Source organism: Brachycentrus maculatus, unplaced genomic scaffold (assembly GCF_059751285.1).
Source record: "Brachycentrus maculatus isolate JH-2025_06_01 unplaced genomic scaffold, ASM5975128v1 h1tg000109l, whole genome shotgun sequence".
NCBI classification, from domain to species: domain Eukaryota; kingdom Metazoa; phylum Arthropoda; class Insecta; order Trichoptera; family Brachycentridae; genus Brachycentrus; species Brachycentrus maculatus.
Genome location: NW_028280862.1, coordinates 154,283 through 167,736, shown reverse-complemented (window position 1 = coordinate 167,736; position 13,454 = coordinate 154,283). Strand labels below are relative to the sequence as shown.

Below are 13,454 nucleotides of genomic sequence, written 5' to 3'. Positions count from 1 at the left end.
TAGTATGAAATTGAAATATTTTTGTAAATAATAAAAACACAAATATGTATTCCTCTTATTTTTAATATATATTATATCGTCTATATATATATATATTATTTGTCCGCCTCCGTAGTGTAATGGTCAGCATGCTCGGCTACCGTTCCGTACCGTGGAGGTCCCGGGTTCGATTCCCAGGGGGGGGGTCAAATAAATATTAGTGATTTTTTCACTGTAATATTTATTTAATATTACCCTGGACTGGTACCTGAAGCGAAGGGCTGATCACCTTTCCTTCATGTGTAAATGATCAAGATAACACTGCGTTAATATGAAGCAGTGCCCTATGCACCATTGGGTGCGGAAAAGGGTATGATGATTATTATTATATAACATTAAACCACGAGTGTAAGTCCATCTCCAAGCACAAGAGCACAGTCTCTTTTATGGAGAGGCACAGCGAACCGAAATATAAAAGTCCTCCATATGTATAAATGATTCAAATGTATTATGTTATAAATAAAAATGTAAATATATTAAATGAATAAAAAAAATTATTATAAACGAGACCTACGTATGTAATCTGTTTTAAAATAAACAAATAAATGTTAAAATAAGTGATCTGAAAAAATACTTTATGGAAAGAAATATATGTAGCAATTAGTCATTTTTTATTATTTTGTTTTTACCTTATGTTTTTATATTTTTTTATGTTTTTTATATTTTCTCATTGTTTTTATATTTTCTCTTTTTTTATTTTAAACACGCTTCTTACCTTATGTTTTTCTCATTTATTTCTTTGAAATATGCTTCTTATACCTATTTATTATACCTGTTAATTGTTTTTATAATTGTTTTTATAATAAATGCCATGTTTTAGTGTTGGTTATTTGAAAAAAATTATACTACTTAAAAAGTAGACTGAATGCAGTCGAAATGCGATCTCTCAGAAGAATGTGCGACAAAACGATGCATGATAGATGTTCGAATAGTGAAATAAGGAAGGAATGCAAAGCTGAGATAAGCATTATCGATAAAATTAAGAAAGGTGTGTTGGGATGGTTTGGACATGTAGAACGAATGAGTGAGGAAAGAACGGTAAAACAAATTTATGAGGCGAATGTAATTGGGAAAAGAAGCAGAGGAAGACCGAGAAAAACATGTCACGATGAGGTATGCCAAATACTTGAAAGTGGTCAGGTTAGGAGTCGAAACAATCGGCGGGTATGTATGAGGAGATGCATGAACGTGGAAGAGGCGAAGAATGCAAAGACAGAGTGGTATGGCGTTCTATTCTCTCTGCCTACCCCTGCGGGGAAGCATGATGGTTAGGTAGTTAGTTAGTTTTTTTTTTAAAATCTTTTTTGTAACTTTATTATTTGTGTTCCAGTCTTGTTAACCTTAATCCCATGTCCCAAAATGAGAAATAGAAATTACTCATCGGGAATATTATATATATTTATATATATATATATATATATATATATATATATATATATATATATATATATATATATATATATATATATATATATATATATATATATATATATATATATATATATATATATATATATATATATATATATATATATATATATATATATATATATATATATATATATATATATATATATATATATTTATATATATATATATATATATATATATATATATACATATATATATATATATACATATATATATATATATATATATATATATATATATATATATATATATATATATATATATATATATATATATATATATATATATATATATATAGTCCGCCTCCGTAGTGTAATGGTCAGCACGCTCGGCTACCGTTCTGGAGGTCCCGGGTTCGATTCCCAAGGGGGGTAAAATAAAATATAAGTGATTTTTTCACTGTAATATTTAGTCAATATTACCATGGACTGGTACCTGAAGCGGAGGGCTGATCACCTTTCCTTCATGTGTAAACCATCAAGATAACACTGCGTTTATATGACACAGTGCCCTATGCACCATTGGGGTGATAAGGGTTTATTATTATTTATTATATATATATATATATATATATATATATATATATATATATATATATATATATATATATATATATATATATATATATATATATATATATATATATATATATATATATATATATATATATATATATATATATATATATATATATATATACACATATATATATACATATATATGATTTATGTATGTAAAATGTTTTGAAGAAAGAAATAAAATAAAATAAAAATTACTGTGTTTCGCCTGTGAGGTTTTAAATTTCTCACAAAAATAAAACTGTCAAATAAAAAATTAGGACACCTTTTTATCGAACGGAATTTTGTGACCAAATTAATCGGATGTTTTATTTGCTTTTACCGTTTCAAATTTACGTCATAATTCTTTTCAGCAAAGCCAGTATTAATGATGTATTTAACTGCAATAAAATGTAAATTTAGTCCAGAATTAGCTTCTTTAAAACAACCCTTTCATAATCAATTTTCTACCCCTTTTATAGTATTTTTGAAGAGTTAACTCATTAAATTTTCTCAGACAAAAAATGTACTGAATTTAGTGTCCTTTCAATGTAATAATTCAATTCAATTCGAACCCTTATCCGCACCATAATGGTGCATAGGGCACTGAATTATACAAACACAGTGTTATCTTGATCGTTAACACACGAAGGAAAGGTGATCAGCCCTCCGCTTCAGGTACCAGTCCAGGGTAATATTGAATACATATTAATGTGAAAAAAACACTTATATTCATTTGACCCCCCCTGGGAATCGAACCCGGGACCTCCAGAACGGTAGCCGAACGTGCTGACCATTACACTACGGAGGCAGACAATGTGATAAACTATGTGTAATATTACAAAGTGTTTCAATGTAATAGACCACGCGTAACTGTGGCTCAGTCGGTTTAAACGGAAAATAAAGAGTATAGAATGATGAAAAAAACTAATTTTTTCTTCAAACCCTTATCCGCGCCCCAATGGTGCATATGTCATTGCATCATATAAACGCAGTGTTATTTTGATCGTTAAAACATAAAGAAATGGAGATCGGCTCTCCGCTTCAGGTACCAGTCCAGGGAAATATTGAATAAATATTAGAGTGAAAAAATCACTTATATTTATTTGACCCCCCCATGGAAATTGAGCCTGGGACCTTTCTTCCACGTGTTAACGATCAAGATGACACTGCGTTTTTATAATGCAGTGCCCTATGCACCATTGGAGTGCAGATAAGGGTTTGCAGAAGAAAGTGATCACCTAAACCAAACCTGAAAATACCCAGGCTTCCATATTCTTCTTCGACTGCGTTGAAATGTCAAAAATTAACATTTTTATTTGTATATTGTAGAAAACCGAAGAGCGAATTCATTTACCTATTAAATTTATTAATACATTTTAATGAAGGTTGAAAATAGCGAGCAATAAATTAATAGAAAGAAATTTCTGAGTTGACGAATGGGTATATTATGCGCTGCAAAAAATATGGCCAAATTTCGAGGCTTTTCAAGCACCCCTACTGCCAAAGGGGGATGTTTTACATACAATTAATTTTTTTTTTAATATTCGGAAAGCGCTTAAAAATAATATTCCTTTAATTAACCACCAAATAAATTTTACTTATAGTCCATTATTTGATTCAACATCGGCTAAGCAAGATTCGTCAATATCCAATTCAAACCACGCCCACTCCTTTCATCCCACGAGTATATAAGCTGGTTCAATAATATGTTAACCCTAGTGCATGCTTAACCTCGGCTCGTAACGCATGTTTGTGCTGAAACCTTTAGTGCATGTTGGTCTTCGGGTCAACCAAAAATCGCATGTGTTAAACGTATTGTGTAGTTTTAAGTGAGTAAATAGTGCTATGGTAGTGAAGGGTAGTATTATATTATTTATTGATTCGGCATTAACTTTGTGGAATGACATGATTATTTTATTAAAATTAAACAAAAATGTTAATAAAATTAGTATATAACCACTCACCGAGATTTTTACGTCTACCGGTTTCGAGACGTACCCGTCTCTTCGTCAGGACAATCACTAACACAGAATGCAAACAATACTACCCTTCACCACCATAGCACCATTTACACACTCAAAATGGTAAATGGTGCTATGGTGGTGAAGGGTAGTATTGTTTGCATGCTGTGTTAGTGATTGTCCTGACGAAGAGACGGGTACGTCTCGAAACCGGTAGACGTAAAAATCTCGGTGAGTGGTTATATACTAATTTTATTAACATTTTTGTAAAAAAATAAAAATAAGTAAAAATGACTAACCACAAAGTAAATGCTTTAAATATTAATAATATTGAGAATATTAAAATTAAACACTTGAATAATCCACTTTATCGAGTTTTATTTTTATTTACGACTAGTTTCGAAAACGACAATTGTTTTCATCTTCTGGTACATCTTATGGATTTTAATAATTGTGAATAAAGTATTTTATTTATTGTTTCGGCATTTACTTTGTGGTAAGACAAGTTAAAATAATGGGTATAAGTTGGGGTATAAGTGATGGGTATGTTAGGGGGAGGGGGTTAGTCAAGGGGGCGGAGTTTGAATATATATATATATATATATATGTATATGTATATATATATATATATATATTTATATATATATATATATATATATATATATATATATATATATATATATATATATATATATATATATATATATATATATATATATATATATATATATATATATATATATATATATATATATATATATATATATATATATAAATATACAGACATACACATATGTACATATATAATATATATTCGTGTATCTCAGTGCAGACGGCTAGAGTACCTGCCTAATTAACGATATATCGTTATCATTCGTAAAAATAGACAACAGTTTATTTCCGGATTTAGCGGATTTGGCTTTAGTTAAATTCTATTTTTTGTAAATACAAGTATTAATGTATATCATAAAATGAATGTCGTAAAATATTGTTGACACGAATGCACTGCAATTATGCCAATCGCAAAAAAAAACAGTTTTTTTTATGCCAAATGAAAGGATCTACAAATATGTAAAAGAAATGATCAAAGCAATATATAATTAATGGGAGAGTAGGAACATGAGTCTACTTATCGCTCACTCCTTTCAAGAACGTCATAAATCAAAAATCGTCAATTTTCAGTTGTACATGTTTTCAGAATGCCCAGAAAATGTACTTTATCTCAGTAAAAGCGGCATATTTTTAACTTAATATTTACCCACTACAGGGCAGAAAGTGTTGTTTTTGCATTTTGAAGAAAAGGTATTGTTTAATTATTTTATTAAATATACTAAATATTTTTCGAATGGAGAAGAAACATGCCGGTTTTACCTAAAAAGATCTGTTGCACAGTAAAATGTTCAATAAGTGGCTTGATATTTATTTTTAATACATTTCATTATATTCTTAAACTTTAAAAACGATCTGAAAAATCAAGTTTTTTTATGTATGACGTTGTTGAAAGGAGTGAGCGATGTGTGACTAGATGTATGGACGTGAAGGAAACTGTAGGAGTGTATGTCAGAACAGAAGAGTGTAGTCTAGGCAATCGGAGGACATGTATGACTGTATGCAGTAGCGTGCACAGAGAATTAATAAGGGTAGGCAGTAGAGGTAGGTAGTAAGGTAAGCTAGCTACTGCTTACTAGGGTATGTCAGACTCGCACTCCTCTATGTAGGAGCCATGCTGGTTATAAATATCCTGCCTTTGTTTCCAGGGATTGAGTATGAAGTGCACTTTGCTGATTCTGATGGTCGCCGTGAGCCTGGTGGCCTTCATGGCCACCAGGGCGGTTGGCTGCGTCGGCGACCTGCCCACGAGGCCCAGGAGGCCTGCCAAGTTTGGGTCCACACAGGAAGTGAGGGACTACGCGAGGAAAATCCAGGAGTTCTACTCCATCATCGGCAGGGGGAGGTAGAACGATTTTCTATACTTTTGAGCTCTTTCACCCTAGATCACGGGACTTGTACCTTAATGTACCTTAAGGGGGTTTCAATGTACCTTTTTTTATACATTTATTCAAATCACAATTTATACATATTTAGAACTTTTTTTTGCTGAGACCATTCCAAGCCATCTTGTGTGTCTTGTCGGTGGAGTTCTTTTTAAATACATTTTTTATTTTTTTAAAGTATTTTAACCTAATATAGATACAAAAAAGAGAAAAAAATTAAGAATATAAACATTAGGCCTACAGAAACTTAGGTTTTATTTTTCGAACCACTAAACCATTTAAAAATACATCATCTCTTGTAACTTTATATAACGCTTATGTTCGTAGTCACCTAGAATTCGCCTCAGTCGTTTGGAACCCTCAGTACGCTATATATATAGCTCAACTTGATCGTATTCAAAATAAATTTCTAAAAATGTTGGATGGTAAGCTTCATTTAAGATTCAACTCTTACGAAGAATCTTTAGCCTTCCATAAATTATCTTCACTTAGTAAACGTAGGAATATATCAGATTTATGTTTTTTGTATAAAGTTATAAATAATATGACTGAGAGCCCCTATCTTCTTGCGCAGATACCTTTTCACTGTCCAATTAGAATCAATAGGCATAGTCATACCTTTTATAATCCAGCACCAACAAAGAACTATTCGAAAAATTCCTTTATTTATCGAAGTTGTGGGAAATTTAATGAATGTTGTACACACCTTGATATGTTCTACTCCAATCATTCAAAATTTAAAGCTAAATTGTTCGAAATCTTATAAACCTAAAAAAGTAATTCTATTCCCTGTCCTTTCCATTTCTTCTTTTCCTATCACTGCCATCTCCTTTTCTCTTTATCCCATCCTTGTCTCATGTCTCTTCCTTTATATAGACCTCTCTTATGTATAGTTGTGAAGAACTATAATTGGTACTCATGATTTTATTTTATGTATTCTGTATGTATCATATATTGTAACTGTTGTTCGTCCTTCCAATAAAATAAAATAAAATAATAAAATAATTTTACAATTTTCATAAAATTAACTCTTGATCATTTACCCATTCCTTTATTTTGCCTTTGTTCCATATTTTATTTTGATCTCTAGCATCCGTCGGCAACAAATTGAAAATGTTCGGAACGATATATTGCAGTGTTCGACTAACATATATATTGTTAATTCTTCTTCTTAAAGGGGAATTCGTAGAGTTCAAATTCAAACCGCGGACGAGCTTTGGTGCTCTTCATAAATTTTGCCTTGGGGCTTTATTAGAAGCATTCCTGATCATTTAATTTCTGTATTACCGTCTTAATAACGTATCGCTCACTTCTTTCAACAATATCAAAAAACTTCAAGTTTAAAAATACAATATAATGTATTAAAAATAAATATCAAGCCACGTATTAAAGTTTCTACTGTGCAACAGATCTTTTTAGGAAAAACCTGAATGTTTTTTTGTTGAAAAATATTTAGTATGTTAAAAAAATAATTAAGCAATACCCTTTCTTCGAAATGCAAAAACAACACTTTCTGCCCTGTAGCGGGTGAATTATAAGTTAAAAATATGCCGCTTTTGCTAGGATATAGTACATTTTCTGGGCATTCCGAAAAGATTGACATTGAAAACACAACTGAAAATTGTCAATTTTTTATATATGACGTTGTTGAAAGGAGTGAGCAATATATTGAAAACGAGCCTCTATGGCTAATAAGCAGACTCCCTAATGATTCGATTTTTGATAATGTATTGATAAGACGAAACACGTCACAGTATACATCATTGTATATATGTATTTAAATAAAAGTAGAATACAATCCAATCATATTGTTTATTTTTGGACATATTACGCAAAAAAAAAAACATTTTTGTCTTTACAGGTGTGGAAAGCGAGCCCCTACGGCTAATAAGCAGACGTCCTAATGATTCGATGTTTAATTTTTGTCATTACAGGTATGGAAAGCGAGCCCCTACGGCTGATAAGCAGACGTCCTAATGATTCGATTTTCATTTTTTGTCATTACAGGTATGGAAAGCGAGCCTCCACGGCTCATGGCATGTCTGGCCATCAAGCGCCACCCAAGAAAGCGATGAGACCGTACAATGTATTCGACATGCCCTTGCAGTTCTACTAAGCATTTGATACGAAACCTGGCAAACGTTCTCACAATTCGTCCACCGCTATGAACACTTCAGGAGTCTAAGGAAAACTATAACAAAATAAATAAATATCTTTCTATCTAACTAACTAACCGTCACCCGCTTCCCCCCAGAGAGGATAGAACGCCACTGCACTCTGTCTTTGTCTCCCCTTCCACATTCGTGCATCTCCTCATACATACCCGCCGATCATTCAGACTCCTGACCTTCACACATTCAATTACTTAATATTTATTTATTTATTTCAAAACATATTACATACATAAATCATTAATACATATAATATTCCCGACGAGTAATTTCTATTTCTCATTTTGGGACATGGGATTAAGGTTAACAAGACTGGAACACAAATAATAAAGTTACAAACAAGATTTTTTTTTAAATAACCAAAACTAACACTAATACATGGCAAAATATAAAAATAACAAACAGGTATAATAAATAGGCACAAGAAGCATATTTAAAAGAAATAAATGAGAAAACACAAGGTAAGAAGCATATTTAAAATAAACAAATGAGAAAATGTAAAAAATGATAAAATATAAAAAACGTAAGGTAAAAACAAAATAAGAAAATATGACTTATCACTACATATATCTTTCCATAAAGTACCCTCTCAGATCATAAGCTATAAAATACCTAACTAACCATCACACCGCTTCCCACAGGGGTAAGCAGAGATAATATAACACCACACCACTCTGTCTTTGCGAACAATCTTCTCCCCTTCCACATTCGTTCATCTCCTCATACACACCCCCCGATTATTCCGACTTCTGACCTGACCTCTTTCAAGACTTTAAATACTTGCTCACACCAAATTTTCCTCAATCTTCCTCTGCATCTATTTTCATCCATATTCTTCTCATACATCCGTTTTACCGTTCTTCATGTACTAATTCCTTCCACATATCTAAACTATCTCAATGCACCCTTATGTTAGAAATTACTCAATTTTAAAAATTAGAATATTGCTTAAATTATTCAAAACATAAATGATTAGATACCTAGAATGGAATATAGACGTCCGGGTATTACACGGCCCACGACCTGCCATCGAACGGTTTAAGTGATCACCCTGTGTACGCTTACCATCTTACCCATGATCGACAAACTAATTCACCTACCTACATAAATACTCCCTAGTTTTATATTTCATTTTTAAACGTGCGTCTGAAGTAGATTTTTAAAAATTAACTTATGTAATTTTTAATATAATTTCACAATAAAATTAATAATATAGTATAATTTTTAAAATATAAACTATAACTAAAATGTAAATTTGTTAAAGAAATCACTATAAATATTTTATTAAAACTTAATTATATAGTCCGGTTTTGAAGCTATATATATATACTAGTCCGCCTCCGTAGTGTAATGGTCAGCACGCTCGGCTACCGTTCTGGAGGTCCCGGGTTCGATTCCCAAGGGGGGTAAAATAAATATAAGTGATTTTTTCACTGTAATATTTATTCAATATTACCATGGACTTACCTGAAGCGGAGGGCTGATCACCTTTCCTTCATGTGTAAACGATCAAGATAACACTGCGTTTATATGACGCAGTGCCCTATGCACCATTGGGGTGCGGATAAGGGTTTTATTATTTATTATTATTATTATTAAATAAAGAAGCGAAATTATAAAGAAGCGGTTAGCTTCGAAACCGGTAGACATTATAATTAAAATATTTACAGTGATTTTTAAACAAAGTTACATTTTATTATTTATATTCAAAGCATTTACTTTGTGGTCAAACATTTTAATTGATATTAGTAATGTTAGTAAATAACCACTCACCGACTACTTCTGTCTACCGGTTTCGAGACGTACCCGTCTCTTCGTCAGGACATACACTACAATTTAACAATCATGCGAACCACACTACACCACACCCACTTAGTACTATTCACATACACTATCACTACACATGCAAAACATGCAGAGTGAGTTGTTAGTCCCACCATGCTTTTGGGAAACTAAACAATAAAGTAAAAAATGTAATATAATATAAAGGGTCCGCCAAATAACTTTTTTTTTTTGAAAATGCTATAAGTGCTATCGAGTGTAGCTTCGGCTGTGTGGCACGTAGCGCCGTCCTGTTGAAACCAAATGTTGCCAATATCCTCCTCTTCAATTTTTGTGAACAAAAATCCGTTCAACATGGCCCGATAACGATCGCCATTGACTGTAACGGCCACTCCTTGCTCATTTTCAAAGAAAAATGGCCCAATTATGCCTCTGGACCAAAATCCGCACCAAACAGTGACTCGTTTTGGGTGTACCGGCTTTTCAATGTATGCGTGCGGGTTTTCTGTGCCCCAAATACGACAATTTTGCTTGTTTACATACCCGCCAAGATCAAAATGAGCTTCATCCGAAAAGATGATTTTTTTGGCAAAATCGGCATCTTCTGTAAGTCGATCGCAGGCCCACTCAGCGAAGCGAAAACGCATTGGATGGTCAGTTGGCTTCAACTCCTGAACCAATTGGACTTTGTATGGCGTCATACCAAGGTCTTTATGCAAAATTCGTCTCAATGATGTCTCCGAAATGTTCAATTGTTGAGAACGACGGTGCATTGATGTTGATGGCGCTTCACGCACACTTTCTGCCACAACATCGATATTATCGGGTGTACGCACTGTTTTTGGCTTTTCACGCTTTGGTTTATCGATGAGGATGCCAGTTTCTTTCACTTTTTTCACAAGATAACGAACATACGGAGCTGACGGTGCTTCTCTTCTTCCAAAAACCGTACGCAATTTTCGCACACATTCTGCAACATTACCATGATTTTCAAAGTAATGTCGCAATATTTCCCAGCGTTGTTCAAGCGTATACACAACCATATTCGCTCAGCGGAAGGATAAAACTAATTATCTGTCAAATCAGACATGAGCTAAGTGTTACCATTCACGAAATAAGCACTAGTTGAAAAAAAAACTTTAGATGGCGGACCCTATATAATATATATTATGTATGTCCTGACGAAGAGACGGGTACGTCTCGAAACCGGTAGACAGAAGTAGTCGGTGAGTGGTTATTTACTAACATTACTAATATCAATTGAAGTTACATTTTAATTATACAATGTAAAATCACAAAGTTAGTGCTTTATATATAAATTATAAATATAATATATCCATACTATCACTAACTCTATATTTTTATAATTTTTTCGGGTTATATATAAGTTTCTCGGGTTGCCCGTACAAGAATTCGCTACATATCGTCTGAATTGACAAAAATCACTAATTATATCAACTACAGTCCAATGATGATAAATTTCATAAGGTAACATATGTATTTTTTGCCGAACAGTTGATATTCGTATATAGAGGTATTGTTTTTTTTCTCTGGAGAGAGGCATATAGAATTTATTAACTCTATCAATTAATATGTATTTTTTAAATGATTAACTCGACAGTCACTTTGTGGTTACATCAATCGATTTTTAATTTTCATTTTCTTGGTACCACCACATTTAAAAAAAACTATTGTGTTTGATAATGTATTGTTTACGTGTTTTGATGCATTCACCATCATTATCAAACACCGTCGAAGCTTACAGGTCATAAGTGGTTTAACTACACTACTTAGTAAATACGTTACCTTTTTGCTTTAATCCCAGGCCAGGTCAGTGAGGGTTAACTATACTGTATAGTAAATAGGTTACCTTTTCACTGTAATCCCAGGCCAGGTTAGTAGGGGTAAATTATACTACATAGTAAATATATTACCTTTTTTGTTGTAATCCCAGGTCAGGTCAGTGAAGGTTAACTATACTGCATAATAAATACGTTACCCTTTATTGTAATCCCAGGCCAGGTTAGTAGGGGTTAACTATACAATATAGTAAATTCGATACCTTTTCACTGTAATCCTAGGCCAGGTTAGCAGGGGTTAACTATTCTATATAGTAAATACGTCACCTTTTTGCTGTAATCCCAGGTGAGGTCAGTGGACGTTAACTATACTATATAGTAAATACGTTACCTGTTTACTGTAATCCCAGGCTAGATCAGTGGACGTTAACTATACTATATAGTAAATTCGATACCTTTTCACCGTACTTAGTAGGGGTTAACTATTCTACATAGTAAATACGTTACATTTTTGCTGTAGTCCCAGGCGAGGTCAGTGGACGTTAACTATACTATATAGTAAATTCGATACCTTTTCACTGTAATCCCAGGCCAGGTTAGTAGGGTTTAACTATACTACACAGTAAATATATTACCTTTTTGCTGTAATCCCAGGCGAGGTCAGTGAGGATTAACTATACAACAAGGTAAATATATTACCCTTTCACTGTAATCCCAGGCCAGGTCAGTGAGGGTTAACTATGTTACATAGTAAATACGTTACCTTTTCACTATAATCCCAGGTCAGGTCAGTAGGGGCTATCTACATAAGTTAGTAAATACTTTTTTTATTTTTTGCTGTAATCCCAGGCCAGGTCAATTGAGGTCAAATAACGTTTTGGTATAAAATTAGATATATATGATATATTTATTTGATCCTTTAAAAAATAAGTCGTTTATTTTTATGATATAGGTTAGGTCCCGAATTTATATTTATTTTAATGTATAAGAATATTTTAAATTATTGTGGTTTTATGAATATTAATTACCTTGATAGTTGATAATTTTAAGGACAATATTTATACTGATAACTTTTTTGTAAATAAACATACATATACCGTCGCATTTAACTACGAGTTTTATTTGTAAATCCCTCATAACTCCCCTCTTTCAGATTTTGTATTCGCCTCCGTAGTGCAGTAGTCAGTGCGTTTGGCTACTGTGCTAGAGATCATGAGTTCGATTCCCAGGGGGGATTAAACAAATACTAAGGTTTTTTGTCCGCCTCCGTAGTGTAATGGTCAGCACGTTCGGCTACTATTCTAGAGGTCCCGGGTTCGATTCCCAGGGGAGGTCAAATAAATATAAGTGATTTTTTCACTGTAATATTTATTCAATATTACCATGGACTGGTACCTGAAGCGGAGGGCTGATCACCTTTCCTTCATGTGTAAACGATCGAGATAACACTGCGTTTATATGAAGCAGTGCCCTATGCACCATTGGGGTGCGGTAAGGGTTTATTATTATTATTAAGGTTTTTTTAACCAGTCTAATATTTTCATATTATTTTTTGACATCTCATCAAAGATGAAGAAGAATATGGAAGTCTAGGCATTTAGGGGGTGACGACCGTCGTGATCGGAGAGTTGCAAAAAGAAGAAATATTATTCTTACATCTTTAAGAGCCAAAAAGCAGTTAATGATGAACTATTATAATCGTAAATATTCCTTAATT

At 32.7% G+C, this 13,454-nt stretch overlaps 1 protein-coding gene across 1 annotated transcript; it reads left to right on the top strand.

Annotated features, from left to right (window-relative positions):
- The first annotated feature begins 5,747 nt into the window (after nucleotides 1-5,747).
- Nucleotides 5,748-8,628, top strand: LOC148310053 (pro-neuropeptide Y-like). Its single transcript, XM_088259083.1, has 2 exons — nucleotides 5,748-5,945; nucleotides 7,993-8,628. Exons 1-2 carry the CDS (start codon nucleotides 5,758-5,760, stop codon nucleotides 8,099-8,101), a joined length of 297 nt encoding a protein of 98 aa, XP_088115209.1. The 5' UTR covers nucleotides 5,748-5,757; the 3' UTR covers nucleotides 8,102-8,628.
- The last annotated feature ends 4,826 nt before the right edge of the window (nucleotides 8,629-13,454 follow it).

Coding starts and splice junctions, on each gene's coding strand:
- LOC148310053 (XM_088259083.1), top strand. CDS start 5,758: ATGAAGTGCACTTTGCTGATTCTGATGGTCGCCGTGAGCCTGGTGGCC. Junction 5,946..7,992: donor TCCATCATCGGCAGGGGGAG/GTAGAACGATTT, acceptor TTGTCATTACAG/GTATGGAAAGCGAGCCTCCA.